Raw genomic sequence first — 26761 nt, 5'->3', positions numbered from 1 at the left:
TTGGTAACAAGTACCTAAACCCTTTAGGATAGCCACCTTGTTCATTTCATGTTCTATAGTTCACAAATAAGTATATTTGTGAAATAATAAAAGTGGCTAATTAGTGTCAATTAAAAAGAATTCTACTTTGCTGTATGACGCTTTTGATCGCTATCTAGTAGAGTAATTTATTTGTTGAGATGCTAGTATACAATAAATAATAGAGCTAAACGAAGAATCACAAGCAGCGAATTAATTATGTCTGTCTTGCACCTACCGGACGTGTCCGGTATACCTACCGGACGTGTCCGGTATTGTAGCAACCAGAACACAATTTGAATTACAACTGAGTCTTTGATCCGTATATTTTCATATATCCTTAACTTACTCAGAAGCTTGTGATTCATCAATTCCTAAGTGGTTTGTGAGTATGTCTCATCGAAATCTAAATATGGCAAATTATTTGATTATGGTCAAAATGGAAAATTGGCTCCAAATTTCTTAAAAGAATAAAAGTGCTTGTAGAAAGTCATTCAAATTACTTGAAGCACTTATTTAGGGGGAGCTAAATTTCTATTTTGCACCATTGAGGACTAACAAATTTATCTAGCATTCTCTATAGTTCTTTGGATGAAAATGTATCTAGCATGATTATTTGGCAATTGAGGTCAACATAAAGATCATCATGATATTTATCCTCTTAGTGGTATTCTTGTGGGCTCAAGGCAAAGGTATGTGTTTATATACATACATTGTAAGTGCATCTAAGGCCCTTTGTATGTTAGAATGTGTATTTGTGTGACATAGGAGAGATGTCTTTCAAAACCTCTAACTAGCATGAGTAGGAAGTGTGAATTTGAAAAATAATTTGAATCTTGGTCTTTGTGACCTAGCCTTGTCATGTGATGATTATAGCTCTCCTTGATTGTTTGATTGACTAATCACACATGACATGGCTTTCTTAAGTCCACAATCTACTATGTCTCACTCTATCTCTCTCAAGTAAGCGAAATCTTGTATATGCCAAATATTTGGAAAAGAGAAAATCATTTTACGGCATTGGATAAGGAAAGTGATGATACTCAGTTTGGATCAAGATTATATACCTTTTGGACTAAGAACTAACAGAAAAGGGAATTGGAAGAGAGAAAACACATTTTGGAATAAATTGGGCCAGGCCGTGTATACCGGACGTGTCCGGTATGAGCGGGACTATAAAAACAGAGCGTACCCCTTCGGCCCAAACTCACTTGCCTCCTCCAAACCAACCAGCAGACGCCCTTCTTCCCACCTAGGGCGACCAAGGATTTCACCAAGGAAAAGAGAGAGAGGGAGATTGCATTAGAGAAGGCTTGGATCAAGGATTAAAGGCCCGTGGATTTGGATTTCACATCGCTCTCTCTTCTCTCCTCTCAAGGTACCCTAATCACGGACCTTGTCCGATCTACATGGTCAATGCATGATTTTAAAATTCCTTCGGTGATTATGCTGCATTGGTGATGAAGAAGCAATGCCCAAAGTTTGGGATTAATCCGTGTTGGTTTGAATCAAGGAACCCTAGTTAGGGTTGCTGGTGGCCCATACCGGACGTGTTCGGTATGGCCCAGCAGAGTAGGCTCTCTGCTTCCTTTGATTCAATCCTATCCTACAATTGTATATTAGGCATAGTTTTTTCTGTATCTATGTTTTGCAAACCATGTGACAATGGTGTGTCGAGGTGATTGTAAAACCTTGGATAAAAGAATCTATGTCTAATTACAATTTGAGAATAAGCTATGGGCATGTATGTAAAATTCTATAAAAATCTTTGGATACAGGACAACAGCCATGAGTGGACGACAGGAGCCGAGGTCTAAGCACAGGCATGATCTAGCACTTGAGAAGTACAAGAAGGCGAGACGGGATATGCATCCTAGATTCAAGCCAACCAGCAGGAGGTCTACCAGGGCTACCTCTAGTGCAGCTGCTCAGTATGTAGAGGGGTCCGGAAGCTCTTCTTCTGACACAGACACTGATGAGTTCAGAGTGGAGTCTAAAGAAGAAAGAAAGAGGAAGAGCACTGAGAGAGGATCAGATTGTGACAGCTCAGATGAGGAGCAGGAGATTGAGGAGGAGTTAGTTCCTCCAGCTCAGCACCAGCCTGGTCAGGGGATGCATTATGGTCTTCTAGAGACACGTCTGCCCAATGTGCCCTCCTATGTTCCCAGGGTTGACTACAGGGGAAAGGGTATGACTAGGAGAGCTAGAGATGAGCGAAGGGTTGATCCGAGAGACTTACCTAAGGTTCAGTACGATCACCACTTCCAGACAGCTTTTTAGCTAGACTTCTACTCCAGTGTGATTCTCACTAGGAACCCAGTGATTGCCAGGTCTCAATGGATTAACTGGTAATATATTAGAGAGTTGCAGAAGGCCTTAGTTGATCATGCTATTGCCATCTACCAGAGCATAGGAGTTTATGAGATCATGGAGTTCCAGCATGACTGGAGCACAGAGGTAGTAGCTCAGTTCTATGCTACTCTGTTTGTTGAGGAGGATGAGAGGCAGATGCACTGGATGCTTGAGGGTCAGTGGTACAGTATTGACTATGATGTATTTGCCACCCAGCTTGGCTTCTCTGAGGATGATCTCTAGAGGGACAGGATCCACACCAAGCAGGTGTTACCTCTTGAGCAGCTTGCCTACATGTATCCTCCAGGTGGTGAGAGATGAGCTGTGGGGAAGGTTCTAGGTCTTTACCCCACTTACAGATACCTGGACAGGATGTTCAGGAAGACTATTGACTACAAGGGTGGAGATAAGGGCAACATTGTAGATTACTCTAGGAACCTACTCCATAGGATGGCACCTGATGCTCGGCCTTTCAGCGTATTTGACTTCATTTGGTCCGAGATCAGGAGTGTTGGAGAGAGGCCCCTCAAGGGCTGTGGTTTTGCTCCTTATATCATGCATATGATTGAGCAGGTGACAGGGCACACGTTCGAGTATGACAAGATTCACAGGGCCCTAAAGATTGTTGCAGATCTGCCTGAGACCGGGTTACCTCCAGCAAGACCAGGAGGAGCAGCAGCAGCACTAGAGGCAGATGCACCTGGGAGTGGTGCACCAGTAGGAGCTTCACCTTCACCACATGCTCCTTCACGTTCTACTTCACGCCGTGGCAGTCCTCCTTCGCCTATCCACAGGCTTTTCAGCTCCATATTTGGGATGTGCCGTGACATCCAGACCAGGCACCAGAAGGAGAGGGAGGCTAGGAGGAAGGACACTCGAACCTTGAAGCAAATTGCTTCTAGGCTTGAGCTTGATCCTCCTAGGTCTCCACTATCAGATGAGGTAGCTAGTGAGCAGGAGACTGAGGAGCAGCAGTAGGCCAGATATGACAGAGAGTATGCTAAGTTCCTTCAGAGACAGCAGCAGCAGGCACCTAAGCACCCTGACACTCTACCACTTTAGGCTCATGTGCCTACTCACTCTCAGCCACATCCCAGCTCTGCAGACAACTATGCCATAGATTGGTGGAGTGACCTGACAGGTTGTGGCAGCTTCTACGGGTCTAGTGCCTATGACCTGTCTGGTGCGGGTGGTTCTCGTCCAGCCGGTGTTGCACGCTCAGATGATGAGGATGCTGGTGATGACGATGATGAGTGATCAGTGACAGCTTGTAGCCCCTTTGTTGGACCTTTGTGGTGATAGATGACAAAGGGGGAGAGAGACTGATTAAAGCTTCAGGATAGTTTCATTTGCTTATCTTTGTACCTGAAGATATGTACTGCAGGCTGTAGTTTGTTTTTGAGCTTCATTGATGTATCTTAGATATGAGATAGATTATATCTTATGAGAGATGAGACTTATGCTTTATCTATGTATCTCTTAAGACATGATCTTTATCTATATCTCAGTGGTTTCTAGACTTGAATTTGTAATGAGTGCTATGTGTGAATTACTTGTGTCATATTTATTTTCATAAGGACTATGCATGCTAGAATGAAAATATTTGATGTGATGCCTTTATATTTATTCTTATGTGATATATCTTGACATATGCATCACGGTTTCTCTTTGTCACACACACATGCACCCCACGAATGCAATGATTTAGGGGGAGTCTCCTATATGTTTTAGTATGTGCAATTGACAATTGAGGTCATTTTGTGAATTCTAATCATAAGCACATATTAAGGGGGAGCCTCTCATAAATCATTGAACCCAAAACTTTAAATGTTTATATCATTTTATAAGCTTTAATCAAGTTGTCATCAATCACCAAAAAGGGGGAGATTGAAAGTGCATCTAGCCCTTTAGTGGGTTTTGGATGATTGAATGACAACGTGATTAAAGGACTAACCCATTTGCTAAGTGTGGACAGGTAATAGGTTATCTCACAGGTACTTAATGAAAGCCAAAATGATGTGTTGTTGTATAAACAATCTAGTTCAAGCACAAGACAACAATGCAAATAGAATTCATATGAAGGCTTATTCATTATGGGATTTCCATGTACTATGTGAAAGCAAGCTCGTGATTATTAGTTAATAAGACATGAGGGATTGCATATGGAATGGTCTCATATTTGAAGCTTGCTAAATTAAAATAAAAAAGATAATAATACATATGAATGGATCATTCAACACAAGATGTGACTTGATGGCTTGAGATGGTGAAGATAGCAAGGAAAGGCTTAGAGGTACTAAGCAAGGGTGAAGGGCAAGCGACGGCTTGGCGGCTGAAGAACCTAGCTAGGGTGAAGAAGAAAGTACTTGCATTTAGTTGAGGTACTAATCAAGCTAAGATGGTCATATTGATGTGAAGGATCAAATCTATAATGAAGTATTTGATGGAAGTGACTTGATACATTTGGGATTATTCAAATTTGATGAATGGAATTAAGTCACATGCTCAAGATGGTTATGCTCAAGTGAAAAGATCAATATCAACATGTTAGCACCCTTACTTGATGAAGATTGGAAGGGACGGCATCAATTCAAAAGAAATCAACTCAAGTGGTATAAATTCATTTTTGTTTTGATCTTGAGTTTAATAGGTATGCCGTACTACTAAGAGGGATGCATCATGTTGATAGATAATATTTTATAAGTGCTCAAGCCAACCCATGTGAGTTTTGAGTATTTGAGCGACAAAAGTGCTAACTGATTTCTTGCTGGTCTGGCAATACCGGACGTGTCCGGTATTCATATCGGACGTGTCCGGTATTTGTCCAGCAGCTGTAAAATTGTTGTTCTCGGGTTGGTTTGTCGGGAGTTCCGACGTAGGTTGGGAGTTCCGACGGTCGGGAGTCCCGGCATGGGTCGGGAGTTCTGACGTCTCGCACTTCAACTGACTTAGAGGTTTCACTGTCCTGGTCATACCAGACGTGTCCGGTATGGATGACCAGAAGCCAACGGCTAGTTTTCAAAAGCCGTGAGGGTCGGGAGTACCGATGTAAGTCGGGAGTTCCAACGATCGGGAGTTCCGACATGCATCGGGAGTTCCAACACCTCACTAACTTTAACTCAGTTACATGTTTTTCAAATATGCTGAGGGTCGGGAGTTCCAACGTGAGTCGGGAGTTCTGACGGTCGAGAGTCTCGGCATTCATTGGGAGTTCCGATGCCTCACAACTTCACTGTAACTTAGTTACCGTTGGCGCAGTGTGAGTCATACCGGACGTGTCCGGTATGCATACCGGACATGTCCGGTATTGCAACGGCTATAAAACAACTAGTTTTTCAAGGGGGCTATAAATACCCCCAAGCCTCCACCTTTAGATGCTGCTGATTCTGATGAGATAGATACACGTTTTTTTAGCCTTGCCAACTCTCCTAAACCCTCTCTTAGTGAGTGTGTGATACAAATTGCAAAAATCCATTTGTGGGTTAAGAGAGAATTTGAAAAAGAGAGCAAGCCACTACTTGAGCACTTGTGCATATTGTCAATCTTGTGATTTGCATTTGTTACTCTTAGACTCTTCGGTCCTAGACGGCTAGGCGTCGCCGGAGAGCAATCGAGAGATTATGGTTGCTTCGGAAAGTTTGTAACGGTCGATTCTGCCGGCTCAGAATCATTTAGTGGAAGGAGGAAAAGGAGTTGGAAAAGACTTCGGCTAGAGTGGCCTTCGTGGTATCCTCTAGGGCTGACCTTCGCTGGGTCGCCCGCAGCCCCCTCAACGGAGAGTAGGACTCAAACGAGTCCGAACTTCGGTAAAACAAATATCGTGTCTCAATTCGCATTTCATTTGATATTTGTGTTGCTTTAGCTATTCTGTAGGTACTCTGTGTATATTACTATCTCTAATAGTTTCCTGCAGTTTGGATTGAAGATAGAAATCAAAAGGAGCAAATTCGGGGTTGTTCCACTGAAGTCGTGAATACCGGACACGTCCGGTATACATACCGGACACGTCTGGTATTAGCCCCTGCGCCAAACTGAATTGTATTGTGTTCTAACTCTTTGGTTGCAGGCGTTTGGCTCCTAGATTCATTTAGTATCTTTTATATACTCTGTGGCTAACTTGTGAGGGGTGGTACTAATCGTTATTTGGAGTTTCCATTTTGAAAACTCCCTTTACTAATCGTTTCCGCATTTAAAGGTGTTAATTATCAGAAACGCCTATTCACCCCCCCTCTAGGCGGCATCCTAGGTCCTTTCAGTGGGTCGCGAACGTGCTGCACCAGGACAGAAGTATGAAGCCCACTTCAACATTCGACCTGACACCACCAGGAATGAGGCTGGTTGTTTGCAACAAGTTCCAATGGAACCAAACAGCAACAACATACGAGGAAGCAAGGATCGTGCCGATAACGTGTTAGTAGTGAATGAAAATGAACAAGATTTCTGGAACAACCAACCACTTTCATTGATCTCTTAGATATATATACAAGTGAAGGGTCGCGCTGTACGGACGTCGTAAGGACGTGACTGTTCAGGAAAGTTAACTGGTAATCTAATCTATAATCTTAACTGCTTGCTTGGACGGATGAATATGGCTCCTAATGAGATATAGGGCCGTGTATACATGTTGATCATCAAGAGGTGCAACACCATCTTCGGGTGGTAACACAGCTCGATAAAGTCTACGGGACGCAAGACTAACCTTTACGTCCATAACCCATGTGGGATAATTGTAGCCGTCTAGAGCAAGCAAATCAAACTCTTTGACGGTCATTAATCCTACACGAGGCAAACCATCAAAACATTTTAAGTTATTAAAATGTTGTGGTGTGTTGTAATTATGGGATGCAAGATAGAGACAAGATAAATCTTGTATTATTAATGGTGTAAATATCTCATGTGCATAATAAAATAATGGAGGTAGTCACCATAAAAGTGTAGGCCTCAAATTAGGCATAGTCTATATTAACAGTAGATGCCAAGTAATTATGGAAGTTATATAAACCCGTCTTAAGGTAGTCATCAAGAATGATGTAGACCTTAGTCAATTCACAAACGAATTGGGTACGCACGTTGGGGATAGTCACTAAGTTATGGACTTAGTATAGATCCCACAGTAGCAACAGTGATGCTACCTTGTGTATGGCCAATAGGAATGTGAATTAATGGTAGTCATCTTTGTGAAAAGATGTAGACTAAATGTTCTCATTTATGATGTTGGGTACGCACGTTGAGGATAGTCACTAAGTGTTTACTTAGTGTAGATCCCGCAGTAGCAATAGTGGTGCTACCTTGTGTATGGCCAACAAACAAATAGGAAACATGCGCGTTATACAATTGATGAGAAAATATACATAAAATGTCGCATCCATTATTTAAGCGCGTAGTGCTTTAAAGTCAAAACACATAAATAGGGGCTTAAATAAAAATGATCGATTGCAAAATTGATGAATGAGTAAATAATTTGCAAGATCATGGTCGTAATAACAAGGATATTATTTATTGGATTTGCCATACATACATGGACAAATACTTTGAATAATATCATAAATGGATATTTTACAATGATAAAATATCACAAGTACAACTATAGTTAAAGTCAGTGACTAAACACAAGAGTACTTAATTTTACATTACATAATTATAAGAGACAAACATAGTTTTTGACGAATTAATGCTGAAAATAAATAAAAAGAAGAAAAGGAGCCAGTCAGGGCATTAAAATGGGATTTAACCCATTTTTTCTTTTCGGACCAGCTTGGCCCATTCGGGCAGGCGCAGGGAGTGGAGGGAGGCTAGGGCATCGGCCTTGGGCCGGCCCATCCAGCGCGTGCAGCAGCCCCATAAAAGGGGGGGGGGCGGTCGGCAGTTAGGGTTGAAACCCTAACCGCACGCCGCCGCTGCCGATTTTGGAGGCCACCACCGCTGTCGCAAACCACCTCGCCGCTCTGGTCCACTTCACCTCCCATGCTCGCCATCTTCAGATCGAGGAGGACTCCCCCTCGTCGGGGGAGTAGAAGCCGCTGCCGAGCACCTCCGCCGACGGGAGGCCGAGCGCGGCCAGGTTCCAAGTGCCCCGGCGGATCCCCGGGCGTCTGTCCACGGTGGCCACCCTATGGCCGAGGAGGCGGCAAATCGTGTGTGGCGCTGCCCTCAACAGAAGATGGAGGAGCCACCGGGAGAGCCTGCTCCTTCATGCGGGCCGCAGCGTCCGCGCGGGTCGAGGGCGGTGGAAGATGTTCTGGGGAAGGGGCAGCGCCGCTGATGGAGGAGTAGCAGAGAGTCCGGCCGCGTCGAAGAAGCCATACATCGGGACGCCGGTCCTGGCTGCGTGCGAGCCGCCGGGGTTGAAGAGGTTGCCGACGCCGAGGGCAGCCACCATGTCCTCGTCCTCTTCCTCAATCTTTGCGGCGTCAAGCACGGGAGCAGCCCGCGTGTTCAGAAACCATGGATCGAGCGGGGGACGCAGTTGCCTTTCGCCACTGGAGTCGGAGAGGCTGGTGTGGGCGTCGGCAGTGAGTATGAGTACTCGAGCGTGTGCGGGATTGAAGTGAACTCCTTGCAGAAGTCGCACCAGAAGCGAGGCGGTGACGGTGCCAGCGACATCGGCTCCATGGGGACATACGCGGCGACGGGCTCGGCAACCACTTCATCAACAAGCGGCGCCGGGGCTTCCACGACGGGTGGCGCCGAGGGATCCTAGACTGGTGGCGCCAGGGCTTCCTGGACTGGTGGCGCAGCGTTGCTGGGGCCGGCACCGTCCAAGCCAAGGCGAGGAGATGGTGGCTGGCTCTGCAGACGAAGATCGCGCGGAGGAGAAGCATGGTGGCCACGAACAGGAATCCATCGGCGGCGAGGAACCGTATTGGAACGGAAGCCACGAACAGCGGAGTCGAAGAGGCGGCCGAAAGGACCATGGCCATGACCATGGGCACTGTCGCGGCGAACACGAGGCCCAAGGCGCTCGAAGACGCTGCGGCGTTGTCCATGGTGGCCGTGGTGGCGGATCAGGCCACGACGAACTCCACCGACGCGGCGAAGGGCGAAGAACAGTTGACGAACAACATGCGACGGTAAGTCAATCCTTGCCATGCTTACCGATGGGGGTTCAGAGGCATGTGCCTCTGTCGTCGTCGTTCTCTTTCTCTTGTCCAGTAGAGCAGTGCTGATAACGTGTTAGTAGTGAATGAAAATGAACAAGATTTCTGGAACAACCAATCACTTTCATTGATCTCTTAGATATATATATACAAGTGAAGGATTACGCTGTACGGACGTCGTACGGACGTGACTGTTCAGAAAAGTTAACTGCTAATCTAATCTCTAATCCTAACTGCTTGTTTGAACGTATGAGATCATCTGTAGAATAGGTGTCTATTGGTAGACGGGCACCGTTTCGTAACAAACGGAACGGTTCTGAACGGAATTTTTTCCATCCGTTCTCAACCTAACTCGTCAATGCTTAGAGCGGATTCTGGTGATAGGACATCTGAGAAAATAAAATAAAATTAACCGCGAGTTCAAAATGCCGTCTACAACGTAGAGATAAACTAATTCAGTTTTTTTGTTCAGTTATGCGCGCTTCTGTCTGAGCACGCTGTACAATCTGAATGAAGAAGATTTTCTCCCCGTCCCGGGTGCATCGTGCATCCTCAACTCGAGATGCCACGTCCAGAGTTATCCGTCCCGTTCTGGTTGGCAAGCAACTTGCTCGCAACATCACCAGCTGTTCCTCTGTCACGCAACGACTCCAGATCAACAGATGAAACGTTGTTCAGGGCAGAACCAGAGCCACTCAGGGTAGGAACAGTGCCATTGCCATCTGCTTCACCGCCGGTCGCATTGCGCACTAGAACGGCAGCACCATCTTGCACAGTGCCGGTGCTGTTCACTGTAGCAACGACGCTTATGTTCAGTCCATTCTGCCTTCCTCCATGCACGTCGTTGGGATCGTCCTCACGGCTGCCGTCTTGTGACTGGAAATCTATGCCATCGTCCTCTTCATCAGCGGCAACGGCAAGGCCGTCGTCCGCGTCGTCAACGTCACCATCGGCGGCATCATCATCTTCATCACCCACCCGGTCCTCTTCGTCGCCAGCCTTGGTGCTCGAAGGATCATCTGACGAGCCGTCGCTCCAGGTCGTCCTGACCCCAGCAATGCCATCGACGGACGCGCGCCCTGCGAAGTGGACGAAGCCCTTCCTGCCCAGCCGGCGCCGGGCCGACCCGGCGTCGTTGCTGCCGCCGGTCTCCGCAGCCACTGGCCGTCGCTCGCCGAACGAATGCGTGAGCTGGTACACGATCCAGACGGCGACGGCGACGGCGACGGGCAGGAATGCCTGGAAACTGTGGCTACCCGGAGCTTCTTGCTTCTATGGCTCCTGCCTGACGATTGCCTCAGCATGGTGGGCTGGTTTTCTTTCGTCCGGGGGGTCAGGATCAGAGAGATCAGTGTCACAGTCTCACAGTGTGTGGTAGACTTGTACACAGACCACTACTTCGTACTGGAAGTGTTGTCTCTGCAGCACTCCTAGCTTGAAGCACCATGCAAAGGAAGAAAAAGTTTTAAGAGCAGCAAGTAATAGTAACCTGTGAACTTCACAGTGTGACGGTGAAAGTTGAACTATATGCACTCCAAAGGAACAATTACACGTTCAATGCTGCTGAAGAGTAATTCAGGAATCAGGAGTAAGAGTAACAAATTAGGACACAGTGTTTATGGCTATGCTCTTGAAGAAGAAACTAAACAACATGAGGTAGAGAACAGCTAGTAGTTGTAAGAGAAGATGCAAGTTAACCGACGGAACGAGTAGGTTACCGGAGAGGAAGGAAGGAAGGAAGGACTGCTGAAAAGCTTTGCTGCTTCCCTGGATCACATTCACCGCAGAAGCGCAGTGGGAGAAATGTGGGGTGTGGAATTGTTATTGCGGTCCATAGCAAAGACCCTTCCCGCGTTCCTCGCAAGGACACTGCGACTGAGAGGAACTGAAGTGAAACCAACCGCCTTCACGAGTTGATGCTCCAGGCCTTTACTGGCTCTGTGTGCCCTGTCGGTTTGGGAGAGGACGAAGACCAGCAAGACACCATGAATGCATGCCGACCGAGAAGCAAGTACGGAGCTAGCATATACTACTACTACTACTACTATTGCGATGAAGCCCGGACAGTCAGAGTAAACACATGAGATAGGGAGAGAGAGAGGGACCGAGGTCTGAACCGATGGTGCCCCAACGGCGTGTGGATGACCATGAGCGCAGCGAATCGGATCGAGCAAGTCACCAGATCTTGGAGGCCCAGAGCTCGAAAGGAGAAGGGTTGGTTTACGTGACAGCGGGGTCGGTGGTGTGGTGGCTCGGTGCCGGCATCATGTGCTCGCCATGACGCCGGCCGAGGAGGAGAGAACGAGAGAGGGGCCATTTGTTTTGCGCGTCCGATGCGCATGGCATTTGCGTGTTAGGTGCCGAGGTGCCACCACTTTCAGCTGCGTGAGTGAAAACTGGTATCTGTGCAGCGGAATTACACAGCTTTGCCCTTGTGCAGTGCAAGTAAAACTGCCTGTGGTTAGCTTGGCATAATCCGAGACAACCCCCTCCCCCAACCCTAATACACACTACTACCCAATGTCCCCATGCAGCTTACATTCACTCTACAAAGTCCTTAGTCTTCACAAATATCCTTTGTGCTTCGATCAATCATCAATACGCCAGGACACTTCTGGTCATTCTCATTGTTACTAAGTTAATTGTGTTAGCCTCATAAAAATATACGCTAATCACAATACTTAGGGCTTGTTTGGCACGGCTCCTCCCGAGGGGCTTCTCCGGAGGAGCCGGAGCCGTTTTGGAGGAGCCATAAATTGTGGCTCCTCCAAAACGGCTCCGGCTCCTCTGTTTTTTACTGAAAAACGGCTCCTCCAAGAAAACGTTTGGCAGGGCTCCTCTGGAGGAGCCGGAGCCGGAGATGAGCCCTGCCAAACATGTCCTTATGCTCATGAATCACCAAAACCACATAATCACCATATTAGGGCCTAGATGCGTTCATCGTCGTAGTCCAGGTTTCCTCCTTGAATTTCAAAACCGGGCAAAATGTCTCCCTCGACTCTCCAAACTGCATATGTTACCTCCCTCATCCTGTTTAAAGTGGTTTTCAGCCTTGTCATTTTTTAATTAAATGGATTCTATAAACACTTAATAAGTAATCAAAACACACACAAAAATATCGCTACGTTTATAATTTTTTTTGAGAAAAATCCTCGAGATAGATTGGGACATGAGAAGGCCAAACAAAACATTTAGAAACACAAAAATATATACATAAGCTTCCAAAAAATAAATTTTATTCTAACAAAATGGAAAAGTTATCCACACGAAATGGAAAATTCCCAAAACATTCAATCAATATCTATCCTTAGAAACTTTTGTTAACACAAATATAAGATGTGACTAGCATGAATGCAACATAATGGCCCCGTTCGCTCCTAACACTGTTCCGGCTGATTTGCTGTGAGAGAAAAACACTGTTCCAGCTGAAAAAACAAGCTGAAAAGTATGGATTATAAGAGAAGCGAACATGGCCATTAATGCTGAATTCATTCATTCACGCTAGTTGCAACTCATGTTTTTGTTATGGGAAAATTTTAAAACACGTTTCGAAATTGATTACATTTTTTGAGAATTTTTTAGATTTCTTGGATGTTTCCCATTTCCCTAGAACCAAAACTAATTTCTTGAAGCTTCTAGATATATGTTCGCGAGCTCTAAATATTTGATTTGATTTGATCATGTCGAAATCTATCTCTAGAATTATACTCAAAACTTTTATATGCTTACAAATATTTTTTGTGATTTAGAAAACTTATCAGATATTTATGAAATGTTTTTAGTTTTAAAAATAATAGATCCACCTTGAAACCTACTTCTAACCGGGGCAGGAAGGTAGGTTAGATGGTTTTGAGAGTTGGAGGATGTCGTTTACAGGGTTTTATAGTTCAAAGAGAAAGTTTGGACTATGAGATAGTCCACGTGATAAAAAAGGATTTTTTTCACATCTTAAAACCTTTTTCTTTAGGGCTCGTTTGGTTGGAGGAAATTGGTGGGAGGGAATGGGAGTTAGAGAGGAGACTTAAAATCTCTTGTTTGTTTCGTGGGATAGGAAGTTGCAGTGCGAGGAGGAAAGAGAGTTGAGATGTAGAACTCCCATCGATCTCTTCCCACAGGAGACCCTGGTATTTTATCTGTGTGGAAGGGAGTTCGACGCATAAAGACAAAAATACTCTGCGATTCCTCACGTCTGCTGCGAGTGCGCGCGAAGAGGAACGACAGCGCGCCAAAAGATTAGCAGCTCGCGCCAAAAATCCCTCCCACTCCAGCAACAACTCCTCATAAAGCTCCGCAAAAGCAGTAATTTCTCCCTCGTGCAGTTGTGTGCTCCTCGGCGGAGGCTCCAAGTTGCGGCAAGGCACCAAAATCCAGGCGGCGCAGCAGGGGCGGCGGGTGTGTCTTGCCCAGCGACTCCGTCCTCTGATCGTGCGCGCGGGCATACAGTCGGAAGGGCGTCTCCGTTTCGCGGGGAGCGGAGCAGACGAGATGATGATTGTGGGGGAACAGGGTCTCGCGGGTTGCAGGGTTCGGCTTGGAACCGTATTTTTCTCCGGCAACATTCAGAACAGTGTTTCGAACCAATTTCAGCAGTTTGCAAGCCGAACGGCCCCCGTCTGGTTCTTTCTTATGCTGCAGCTTATCTCCTCTCCGTTATCTGCTTATTTCCTCAGATTGGAACTTGACCATTTGTCTTTTTGTTAGCAGATCATCGCTGCACACGTCTTGAAGAAATCCAGAGCAAAAGCTACAGGTGCAGATCTGCTCGTGTTCTTTTCGTTTCTTTTATCTAAATGGATTATTTTATTTAATTTACACCTTTCTAGACTGATCTCCTTAAGAACGAATTGTTTATTTGTATTGGTCTGCTTCCATCTGTGATATTGGCCAATGCTTTTATCTGCTATGATGCACACGGTTAAAATTTGTTTTCTCAGTTCTTGTACAAAGTCATCTTCATATCAGTATAAAATTTATTTTAGTATTACATGATTCCTTTCATTTATTATATCTTTTAATTTATCATTTACACATGTGTTATTCAATAAGTATTGGGTTTATTTAATTTTAATAGCTGATACACAGAGAATGGACGGTGATTTCATCATGGTTAAAATTCATGATGGGGGTTCATTTTCAGAAGAAGGCCCACTTTCTTATGATGGTGGCCAGGTGAGCATTTTTAGAAAAAAATGACTAAGAGAACATCATTTTTTGACATAGTAGATATGGGCAAAGAAGTAGGGTTTCAGAATGGAGATGGCTTTGACCTTGAAAATGGTCTTGATTATATTCATGATGACCAATCTGTTGCAACAATGCTGAGTTACGCAAAGAGAAGTGGCTCCATTGAGCTCTACATGAAACCTCATAGTGCGAAGGATGATCCTGCAAATCCAAGTATCGGTCCAGCTAGCCGACGTAAACCTGAACAGGAGGTATAACACTAGCCTTCTTGGTATGCATTTTTATTTCCTGGGTGCAGATGTGTGATCCCTGTTGTTGTGATCTGATTGCTTGCTTTGTGTCCCATTGTTTGTACATATATGCGCATGGGTAGATGTACTCAAATTTTTCTGTATAAAACACTAATCGAAATCAAATTGCACTCTAATTTTGTTCACAGCTTTGGCACGCTGACCAAACAACCATCATATCATTATCCTGTGGGAGACAATGAGACAACGTAGAATGAAGATATTGATAATGTTATATGTGCTCCTGCAAATATGGATACTGTTAATTAGGAGGCGTCGATATAGGATGGTACAAGTTAGGCAACCTTCTTGGTATGACCCAGTTCTACGGTCCCAAAATTTGAGTAACATTTTTACGAGCGATAGAGAATGCATTGACCAACTACGAATGGATAGGGGCTGCTTTAGAGTACTGCGTTCTCTAGTGCGGGAATTTGGTGGCTATTTTTTTGAACATTCTTGGGCACGACCAAAAAGACAGAGTTATACATAAGGAATTCCAGCAGGCAATTTCAATATAAGAAGCCTCTGTCAACTTGCGCTACACAAAAAAAACACCGCTTATTTCAGCTTATTTGATTTAGGTTGCGGCAGCTAAGGGCGATCGTGTTTGCAAATTGTTGCTTTTCAGTCGTGATGAGCAATTGGAGACCAAAAGCTGCACAGCAGATGTACAAACATTCTTTTATTATTTTGTCTAAAAGACGCATAAACAGGGTAAGGGTTGTCAATTCCCATGCCCAAGCTCACTTACCAAATGGTGGACTACAATTCTATTTTTAACTCCCTCTATCAATTTCCAACACTTACCAAACAAAGGATTACGACTAAAAATCAAACTCACACGCTAATTCTCTCCTCAAACTCCCACCTCCAATTCCCATGCCCTTGCTCATCACTTGCCAAACGAGGTCTTAGAGTTCCCAACTTCCCATCCTAAAACCTGAGAACTCATGAGCCTCGATGACACTTGTTGGGCTTGGCCCTCTTGTTAAAGTGGCTTAAACTTAGCCACGGCCCATTCCATGGCAGAATATGCGGGTTGGCGAAATGCTCCTAAGATGGGCCCAGCAAGGGGAGTAAAAAATGCAGTTGTCGAAACCGCCCCATCCAAAGCGCGACGCCAGTGCGCTTCCGGCCTTCCGCTCGCCGACGCAAGAAGACACAACGCAGTCGGCATCGGCACGACCGCACGAGCACCATCCGCTTCTCACAAGCTCGGCCGGGACGGGACATGACGGTTCTCACGCCGCACCGTACGTCCTGCACGAAATGAATCTGTACGCGCGCGTCCATGGCCCATGCAGCGCACGCTCTTGAAAGCATTACAGTCCCCTGCAAATGTCTAGCGGTACGTGCGGTAGCCCATATCGCGGTGCCTATCCATCGTTCGTTCCGTCCATGGCCGACTGTGAACGACAGATACATAAGAAAAACAGAAGAAGAACGGGAAAAAAAAATCGTTTACCTGCGCCACGCCGACGCGCACCCGGCCGTGTTCGAGTGGGATGCGGGGAATGAATGCTACGACAGCCACAGGGATCGGGATCTGCCGGCTGCGCGTGCAATGGTCTAAAATTTAGTTTATACCAATGTTTATGCTATAATATTATAAAAAAATACTATTTTATAACTGAAAAATAGCTCAAACGAACCGGGCCAACGTCGTCCGTGCCCGTGGGCCATAGCAACGCAACGTAAGGCAGGGACCGCTGCGGCGGTTCGGCCGTACGTAACGAGCAGCAGCCAGCTTGAGCTTGGGTGTGGCGTGCGGCTTCCGCGGCACGTCCGTCCAAGCCCGTGCCCGATTGGCGATTACGATACGACCGGACCAGCTAGGCCCTGTTTAGTCCCCTCCAAAAATACCAAATTTTTCAAGATTCTTCGTCACATCGAATCTTTGGACACATGTATGAAGCATTAAATATAAATAAAAAATAAAACTAATTACATAGTTTAGACGAAATCCAGGAGACGAATCTTTTAAATCTAATTAAACTATGATTGAACACTAATTGTCAAATAACAACGAAAACACTACAGTATCGTTTTGCCAAAAATTTCGGCAACCAAACTAGCCCCTAGCCGTCCGGTTGTGGTCATCGTCGGTTTCTTCTCGTCATGATCCAGAGCGGCGTGAGCTGTCGTGATTTGGATGTGCAATGTGTTCCTGGCTGGTACAAGCGATAATTGGCAGTTGTCAGCTGGGTCTGCGGTTCAATTTGAAGTTTGAACTGTCATCTCGACCGCTGCCGCCCGCCTCCAGCTCGATCGCGCGCACGCATCGTTTTCTCCGTGAATAAGGGTCCGCATGCGTGATTACTGGCGGGACGACCACAAATTAGACTTAAACCCTTGTATATACACTCGATGGCACCCGGAATCTACTCCACCGTTCGCGGCAAAAAAAAAATTATCATACGCCGGCGTTTGAGCTGTGCATTCAACTCTCCAGATGGAAATGTACGGGGTTTTAGTTAGACGTGTGCTATGGGTAACCTACGCACGGTTATACTAGAATTCGGCCACATTTATCACCCATGAAAAAAAAATGTTTTGGGGTGATGGCACCTCCGCGACTTTATGTTTATGCATGCTGCAAAGATTTAGAAAAAAAAAACAATGGGAAAGAATATACAGCTTGTTCGGCTGCATGAAAAGATGCTGCTGCAGTCTGCTGCTGCTACAGCCACTGCAGGGATTTGGGAGAGGAAAAACAACTATAGGTGCAGCAGCAATGGCTTTTTTCCAACACACCAACAGTCTTAAATATTAGATGCTTAAAACAGGTTCTTTGGTTACTAACCATAGTTTGTCACACTTTATCGTAGGCAAGTTTGACTAAATTAGCAAATGATTGGTTGGTGTCGTTCGAGAAAAAATGTTTGTTTGACAAACCTTAGATAAGTTTCTTTTGAGTTCCACATGTCATAGAGTATGGCAAGATTCCCTTAGGCATGACAAAGTATGACTTCCAATTTTCTAGCCACACTTTTTTTATGGTTTGCCGCACTTACGTAAGGTTAGTTGTGATAGATTATGACCGGGGAACCAAAATCTCTAAATTCGTAATAGGTGCCCATATCAGTGCATGAGAATAGTCTCCATTGAATTTTGTCCCCCTGCCAGGCTGCCACCACTACCCCTTGACGCCTGAGCCGCCATTCGAGAGGGAGATGGTGTCGAACCATGTAGGATATAGTAAGTATGTGTGTTTAATAACAAATAGGAAGGAGAAGAGAAGACACGTCAGGATAGACTAAGAGCACACAAAGAACTAGGGTACCGTTTAGTTCCCAAAATTTTGCAAAAATTTTCAAGATTCTCCGTCACATCGAATCTTTGGACGCATGCATGAAGCATTAAATATAAATAAAAAATAAAACTAATTACACAGTTTAGACGAAATTCACGAGACGGATCTTTTAAGCCTAATTAAACTATGATTGGACACTAATTGCCAAATAACAACGAAAGTGCTACAATACCATTTCGTCAAAAAAACGCCAACTAAACAAGGCCTAGATGTTAATAAAATAGTTATCATATATTACCATGTTCGCTTCTCTTATAATCCATTTTTTAGCTTGTTTTCAGTCGGAACGGTGTTTTTCTCTCACAACAAAATCAGCTAAAATAGTGTTTCAGTTTGTTTTTTCAGCGAAGCGAACGGGGCCATAGTCATAAAATCCTCTTCAGATTGTACAAGCAAGGAAGTCAGTTAAGTATGCAATGAAGAAGTTATGCTAATGTAACAAGACACAATATATTGCTACCGCTTTTTACCCAACCTCTTAGGACTCGTTTTGAATCTATTTTATCCCTCCGCAAGAGTTAAGATGGGCAGAGTAAACAAAATTGTACAGAGTACATTCAGAAACCTGACTAAATACAGCATGTCAAGGATGGAACTGCTTCAGGTTTTTGATTTACAGGTTCGAAAAGACATGAACACTCTCTTCATATTGGTGGCAGGGATGTTTCAAAGCTCAGGATCCTTTTTGTACCCGCAATAGAAGAAGCACTTCTGCAATTGACGGAGAATTGGCCGAGAACCAGAAACGAGCATGAAACGAATCTCAACGCAGTCATTTCCCTCTTCGTTCCACTGTAGGAGTAGTACTCTGCGTTGGATTCCTTTTGGGTTTGCCCGGAGCGGGCGGACCCAGCTCCACCGCAGCTGCAACTGCAAGCGGGCGGGCAGGCAGCCAAACGGAACGGAAAGGAGCGAAGCGGGCATGCATAGCTGGGCGCCAATCCAAACAAACTCCCAGGTCCCAGCACTAGGAGTCTCTGGACTAGCCAATAGCCATCGCTACTGGCGCCTGCCCCTTCCCGCTGGCCGCTGCCCAGCCCGCGCCGGAGGGGCAAGCCGGCCCGCCGTGCTCACCTTCCCCTCTCTGCCCGCATGCCTGCGCCTATGCCTCCGCACAGCTCCTACTGTCCTTTGCCCTGCCTTTCACGCTCCTTTTTTTTCTCCTTTTGATTGAAAATTTTTGAGTCGATCCACAGCTCGAGCATTTGCGACTACTAACCTGTTTGCAAAGGCACTGTCGGTCGAATCGAATGTGCACCCCAATTTCCCGGGCAAAACAAAACATGAGCTTGTTGGTTTCATCCATGCTTTGCCATGGGGTATAAACGTCCTATAGTATTGAAGCAGTGATGCGGATCACCGCGAGCACCAGCCTTTCTGCCATTGTAATCGTTGCTCATTCAATTTGGATTCAAAGAACTGGAAGCAGAGAGTTCATGATCACAAATTGCTCAAAATTATGGAGCGATCCAAAAAAGAGGACACCCTACATAGCTAAAGCGAAGCAACCAACCAAAAAATCACACCACACCACACTCAGCGCTCACGAAAAAAGATAGGTGACCACGATCAACTAGTCGATCACCGGAATCGAACTACTCCAACAAACTAGCGCACGCTAAAGCACAAATCTGCCTCAACTACTTTCTGTACAATTTGCTCGTGATTCGTGGTTGCCGGCGGTCCGGTCACCAGTGGGTCACCGGAGTAGGTCGGCCCGCAGGTGCGAGAGCTCTTTCCTCAGCCGGTGGGAGAAGAGCCTGCACGCGTCCATGCTCAGGTCCACGGCCGCCGCGAGGGCCACGAACGCCGCCGCGTCCTCGGCGCACCCGATGTGCGCCACCCCGACCTCGACCGTCGGCTTGCTGCACCGGCCCTCGCCCTGCACCGCGGCGGACATGACGAAGCCGCGGTAGTTGCCCAGGGGCCAGTTGCTTAGGTCGCCGCTGCCTCTCGGGCTGCACCCGGGCGTGCCGCCCCGGCTGAGCGGCTGCGCGGCGGTCAGGTCGATGGCGAACTTGCCGCCCTTGGATGAGGGAATGGAGGAGTCGGCGAGTGCGACGGCGTGGTCCGCGCCGGGGACGAGGAGGTCGAAGTGGTAGCCCAGGCTGTCGGACGCGCCGCGCTCGCGCCAGCACTCGAGGCGCGCCCATGGCTCCCAGGCGCCGTCGCCCGCGGAGCGAAGGATGAGCCACGCGCCCGGGTTGGAGCGGCTCACGCGGTCCGTGCCCGGCGACGGCACGAAAGGCGTGATCATGGACGCCATCGCCACGGGGGAGCCCTTCAGGTCGTGCACCGTCACCGACCACCCCTTGCGCTCCTTGGTCGACGCGCCGGCGTCGCGCTCCGGCTGCATCCCCGGCCTGCGCAGGTCGCTGTTGCTGCGGCATCCGAACTTGCAGGTGAACATGGGCTGCTTCATGGTGCTGCCCACCTGCAGCACCTGCGGGCTGCACTCCGGCTCGCCGTCGAACTCGAAGACAAATCGCGGGTCCGGCTCCGCGCGGACGGTGAGGCTGAGCTCCGTCGCCGCCGCGAGGCCGCCCTTCCCGGCTCGCTTCCCGATGGAGATCCAGCCGCTGTGCAGCACGGCGGGCTTGGCCTCGGCGCCCTTGAGGTCGAGCGGGATCGTAGCCTTCCCAAGCAGCCGCCCGGAGCTGACGCCGCAGGTACTCCCCTTCCGGCCGGCGTAGACCGACACCTTCAGGCTGGCCTCCCCGCGCGACGAGAAGAGCGACGGCTTCCCGTTGAACCACGCCAGGTCAGCCTTGGACAGGTGGAACGCGGCGGCGAGGGCCCCGGACGCCGGCGTCTGCTCGCCGCCGTTGGAGACCACGAGCGGCGCCGGAACGGTCTGGACCGGCATCTTCCCGACCCGGATCTTGCAGTAGCACGGCGACGTGGACGGGTGGACGCCCGCGCCGGCGCCGGCGGCCGGCGGCGCCACCGGCATTCTGAGCGCGAGGTTGCCGACCAGCACCCGCACGAACGGGCACGGGTCCATGGCGGGCTTGCTGCTCCTGTCACACCTCCACTCCCTCCCACACCTAAAATCCGCGCGAAATTCCGCTGAGATTTGGCGGCGATGGGGGTAATGCGGAGCGAGAGCGAAGGCAAGGGCGAGGGCGAGGCCTGGTGAGGGAGATAAGGGAGGGGACGAGTTGGTATAAGAATCGGGTGAGGAACGGCGGAGCCGTGGAGTGGGAGGAGCCAGGCTGGATCCTGGTGTGCCGTGGCTGTGAGACACCAGCCCGCACACGCCGCCTCAGCTCGGGATCCCGCGCAGGCCCGGCCGCCGAGGCCCCCGGTGTCAGTGACCGCGCGTGGGTTTCTAGTTAGGCGTAGTAGGCGCCGTGGGGAGGCGAGCTGGAGCCGAGACGGATCCGAACGGGCAGCGGCGCGGGCGCGCTGCGCTGTGGCTATATATGCCCATGCAGCCCGAGCCCGTCGGCCCGGCCCGAGGCCCGTTTTTTCGCCCGGTCCAAGCCCGGCCCGACCCGACGTCTAGCGGGCCTGGGGCTGGCACAGCCCAAAGGAGCAGGCTGTGCCTGGGCCTTACCCCAGGCACGTGGGTCGGCACGGCCCGGCTCGCTCCGGAACCGGCGGCCCGGCCTGTCGCCTCCCCATGCCCCGCGTATATAAGCGGGGACTCCCCGCTCGCATCCACCCCCGAACCCTAACTCTCTTTCCCTCCCCGTCGCCCCGCGCAGTCCCCTCCCCCACGCGGTCGCGCCGCACTCACTCCTCTGCGCCGGCAGCGCCGCACTCCGCCCTCCCCCCGTGAACCCTCTCCCGCGACTTTGCTCCCCCGTCCTCCGCTCGTCGGCAGGTGGTGCCGCCGGCTCCTTCCCTCCTCGCGCCCGTGCCTCGGGAGCGAGTGCGCCGGCCCCAGGCTCCGCGCCTCGAGTACGCTGTCGCGGCCTGCAAGGCCACTGGATCTGGATCAAGCAGCTGCCTGCCTACCTCGCTTTCCCCGCCTCTCTATCGTCTCTGCACCCTCCTCCATGCACCGCCATCGGCCTTGAGCGCGGCAGCCAGCTTCGAGCGACCAGATCTAGCGTCCCGTTGCCTGCTCCGACGATTGACGCTGCGGATCTACCTCGAGGCCAGGGCGAGCGCCCCGGCGTCGACCGCCGCCACCGTGCTCCCGTGCTGCCCCTCGCCACCTACTGCCCCTCATGTTCTTCCCTTTCCTCTCTCTGATGCCACCGACGCGGCCGACAGCCCCCTCGACCTCGATGCCGTCATCTCCTGCTGAAGCGGGCCTTGGGCTAGCCCGACCTCCCTAATAGGCCATGCTTATCGGGTCAGCCTGGCCCAAAAATTAGCCTAGCAGGCCATGCCTGGGCCGTAGGTCAGGCACGGTGCCCGCCGCGGCACGGCTCGGGAGGCACGAAGTGTTGTGCTGGCCCGAACCCCATCGGGTCGTGCCTAGCACAGGCCATGCCGTGCAGGGCTGGGCCAGCCTGTTGGACATCTATAGTTGTGGCCAGGTCCAGGTGAGGGATGCGTGGCATCGGGGTCAACTGGGGCGTGTCTATTTGCCTGGCCCAGTCGGGTCACTACGCTCGCGGGCTAGAACTGTTTGTTTATCTGGACATGGTTCTCAGCCCAGTCTGCACGCTCGTTAAAGCAGACCTCAGCCAGGTCAAGGGGGAACGGATTTCATTTTTGTTCCTCCTGGGCTCAGCCTGAGCGAGCGCTCAGGGTGGCTAGAGCGGACGTTGCCGTCACATGCGGTGTCATCCTCCGAATCCCATGTTGCCCCTCCGGCACTTCCCACCTTGCCATGACAGCGTCGCTACTTCCCTCCTCACGGCTCCGCCCCCTTCCTTCTTCCCTAGCGGCTCACCAGGAAGCTTCCGCACGCCCACGCCATCTTCCTCACCTTCGGCCACCACTCCTATCGTGCCTCCACCATCTCCCTCCTCCGTGCAGCCCCCCTCCCCATCGATGAGGCGGTTGCCGGCGAGGTCGAGCGCGGACGCATTGCCCTGCTCAGGTGCGGTAGCCCTGCCCCGGATCTCGATGAGGATGGTGAACTGGAGGTGGTTGAAGACATGTAGTCAACACTAACATGGATCCTGATGGGGTAGCCCATCTAGCACATGAGATTGCCGCACGCATGCCGCCAGTGGTGAGCTAGCCGTGGGCGCGGGCGCCGGTGGCGAGGAGACGCTGTGCAGGCTGCCGGCGCAGCGGCTGCGGGAGGCCGCGGCCTTCCAGAACTAGAAGCCGCGTCAGCTGACGGCCGCGAGGGCCACGACAACGGTGACCACTTGGAAGCGCAGCCCAGCCATGGCACTCCTAGGCGTCGCCACCACACAGCTTGAAAGGATCTAAACAATGCCTAGAGGGGGATAAATAGGTGTATCTAAAAATTCTACATAAAACTCAAAGTCACTTGTCAGCGACTGTCGGAAGTACCGATAGTTTGGGTCGGAACTCCCGATGTCGTCTGAAGTTCCGGTGCAAACAGTCAGAAGTCCCGACGCCTACGGAAAATGTACTACAAGTGCTAAAATGAACTTTGTGACTTTGATAACTTACAACCCCCTTCCTAGTGGTAAGGTAACGCATTGGGGTTGCTCCTTTGACATCGAAAGGTCACCACTCCATAGATCGATTCCAAACCCTAAGAAAATCTTTAGCGAGGAAGAGACACACAAGAACAAAAGTGATAGCACAAGTGTCAACAACAACAAGCACACAGGACATAAAGATTTATTCTAAGGTTCAGCAACCCCACAAAGGAGCTCCTACATCCTCATTGTTTAGGTGACCATAAAGGTCGGAGTCTCTTTCCCCTCCTTGCCTCTCTCAAAGCAACCACAAAGGTCACTCGAGGTTTCCACTAAGAAATCAAGGGTAATACAAACTTCTCAAGGCTCTTCCATAAGATGGAAGCTCTTGGACGACGCCTAGCCGGCTAGGGGCAAAGTCCCAAGGGTAATAGAAGCAAATTCAACCGGCTTGACGAAGAAATCGAGTGCTCATGCTTGCAAAAGTGACGCTCTCACTCAATCCACTCTCCTTTCACTCAAAATCCTAGGGAAATCGAAGATTGGAGCAAAGGGTAGAGGAGAGGGGAGTCTTGAATGCTTAGGAGTTGTTTTGGACAAAGGTTGGTGAGCAGTGAATAAGTGAGTCCGTGTTAGAAAAGAGGAGAGGTCTATTTATAATTATAGTAGAAATCTAACTATTCAGATCTACGTCGGGACTTCCGATGTAGATCATGTGGATCATGGGACTTTTGACCTCTAAAGAGAACATTGCTCATGCAAGGTCAAAGTCATTATGAACACATCAACGTTGGAACTTCCGGCGTATGTCGGGACTTTCGACGCGTGCGGTATGTAGGGCAGCCAGTTGTCTAGGTGTCGGGACTTTCGATCACCACAGTCACCGCACAGGCTAAGTAACTGGCGTCAGGACTTTTGGCGTGAGTCGCGACTTTCGTCAGTCAGGAGTTCCAACTTACATCGAGACTTCCTACTTACATTGAGACTTCCGACTTACGACGGGACTTCCAACACCAAAAGTCACCGAAAACTATTCTACGTGCTCGTAAAGTGCTAGAGTGTCTCTCTTTTGATTTTATTTTTATACTTGAGCACCATATCTTCCTCAGACCAACTAAGTTTGCATCCCTCTTTATAATACGGTATACCTAAACTCAAAAGCATAAAATGTAAACTTGAAAATCCGCTTTGAGTACGACGCCTTTTACCACTTCAAGAATTAAGGGATACCATTTTATCTTTATCAACTCTTTGAATCTTTCATGGGACTAATAGCTGCGACATATGTCATTAACATCATATTAGTCCCTAATTTGGATGTCATCAATACACCGAAACCCACATAGGGGGCAAATACACTTTCAATCTCCTTTTTTGTAATTGATGACAACCAACTTAGGCTTTTATAAGAATGGAAGAATTTAAAGCTTTTGAACCTCAAAATTTATGAAGAGCTCCCCTTTGATGTATGCATGAATTTCAATTTCAATTAGAACCATCTATACATGATTTGCATACATCATGACAAAAACTCCATCTAAATTTTACAATCTGTGGGTGCAATAAGTGTGTGAACAAAAATATATCCATGAAAAGAGATGCAGTATGACATGTTATATTCACACAACAAGGTCGCAGCCTCTAGAAGGCCATGGAGCAAGGTTGCCATGGCATCAATGTTCTGGCTCGCCTAGGCAAAGCGAGGGAGGGCTTCATCATCGACGATGATCCTTCGGTTCACGTCACGGGCCAGGGCACGGGTACGCCCACCGTCTCCATGGCGCTCGATCTCCTGATCGAGCTCCGCGCATTCCTACTTAAGCTAGAGTCATGCTTCCTCAATCTCTCAGTGTTGGGCTTTTAGCTGCTCCATCGGCATGCATGGTGGGGACGCTGTCTCCCTCTCGGCCTCATTGTTGAGGTCATTTATTGGGGTAGCCTCCCCCTCATGGACGCTTTCGACGTGCCCCTCTAGGGTACCCATCATGAAGCATTCATGAGAGGGGTGATGACTTCCCTTGCTGGAGCCAGAGCCAGAGGGTGACTCTGGCTCCTCTGCTAGAAGGCATGGAAAGATTCCATGACGTGTTCGATCACCCCCATGAATTTGTTGTTCATGGGAGGTGGGACCATACATTGTGCCACAAGGTGGCTAACGGTCGCTGTGACATTGCGGAGACCGAATGGAAGCACTGTCGGAGCGCTTCGTATGAGGTGTTCTGGAGAGACGGGTTCCCCTTCAGTGAGCCATGCCATGACGTTGGCGTCAGAGAAGGCGAGGCGGCGTGGGTCCTCCCTGGACAGCTAGGGTCCTAGGGAGACACCGAGCTGGTGCTCAAGCCTCCCATAGTCAAGGCTGATGGAGGGGAGAGGTTGGATGGCGGCATGAGCCAATGCCAACTCTCCTCCCACTGTGATGATGAAGTCTATGTCCTCAAAGCGCACATGTGCGCCCGGGACCCACCTGATATGGAGGCTAGCCATCCATGGCCTAATGTTAATGTTGGAACTGGCGAAGGTCCCCTACCTGGCGCGTCAACTATTGGTGTTTTGAGTAAACACTAACAAGTAAATTTATGTTATTGCGTGTCTGACCCGGATCATGTACTAAAAAGACACAAGGTTTATACTAGTTCGGGTAAAATGTCCCTACGTCCAGTTTGTGGCTGTTGCTTGTGTTATTAGCACTAAAAAGTTCATAGTAGGGGTTACAAACGGGCAAGAGAGGGACATGTCCCAAGTCTCTGATGGAAAGGTCGAATGGATGCCGGGAGCTTGGTTGCTGCCTAGCTATGTGTAATGTGATGCATGGCGTATTGAATTGATCGGTCCCTTTAGTGGGGTGCCCTACCTTCCCTTTTATAGACTAAGGGGAAGTAGGGATTATAGATGGGAGAAAGAAGAAAAACTAGAGGCAAATGAGGTCCTTCAAAGATGTCGGGTCTTCCTTTTCCTCTGAGCGAGCCCTGCTGACATGGCACA

At 48.8% G+C, this 26761-nt stretch overlaps 2 protein-coding genes across 2 annotated transcripts; both read right to left on the bottom strand.

The window, feature by feature from the left end:
• Positions 1–9694: 9694 nt before the first annotated feature.
• LOC136536105 (uncharacterized) lies at positions 9695–10914 on the bottom strand. The gene is made up of 2 exons (XM_066528507.1): positions 10873–10914; positions 9695–10739 (listed from the first exon to the last, which is right to left on the bottom strand). Exons 1-2 carry the CDS (start codon positions 10912–10914, stop codon positions 10020–10022), a joined length of 762 nt encoding a protein of 253 aa, XP_066384604.1. The 3' UTR covers positions 9695–10019.
• An 8780-nt stretch (positions 10915–19694) lies between these two features.
• Positions 19695–21473, bottom strand: LOC136517243 (uncharacterized). The gene has a single exon (XM_066510778.1). The coding sequence runs from the start codon at positions 21259–21261 to the stop codon at positions 19957–19959; it is 1305 nt and encodes a 434-aa protein (XP_066366875.1). The 5' UTR covers positions 21262–21473; the 3' UTR covers positions 19695–19956.
• Between the last annotated feature and the right edge of the window lie 5288 nt (positions 21474–26761).

Source organism: Miscanthus floridulus, chromosome 2, assembly GCF_019320115.1.
Source record: "Miscanthus floridulus cultivar M001 chromosome 2, ASM1932011v1, whole genome shotgun sequence".
Lineage (NCBI taxonomy): Eukaryota > Viridiplantae > Streptophyta > Magnoliopsida > Poales > Poaceae > Miscanthus > Miscanthus floridulus.
Note: the sequence above shows the minus strand (reverse complement) of the source record. Positions and strands in the feature narration are given on the sequence as shown.

Bases quoted from the DNA above. Each gene is read 5' to 3' on its own strand.
- LOC136517243 (XM_066510778.1), bottom strand. From the start codon at position 21,261: ATGGACCCGTGCCCGTTCGTGCGGGTGCTGGTCGGCAACCTCGCGCTC.
- LOC136536105 (XM_066528507.1), bottom strand. From the start codon at position 10,914: ATGGTGCTTCAAGCTAGGAGTGCTGCAGAGACAACACTTCCA. The intron at 10,740-10,872 runs GTACGAAGTAGT...CAGGAGCCATAG, and splicing joins CTGCAGAGACAACACTTCCA to AAGCAAGAAGCTCCGGGTAG.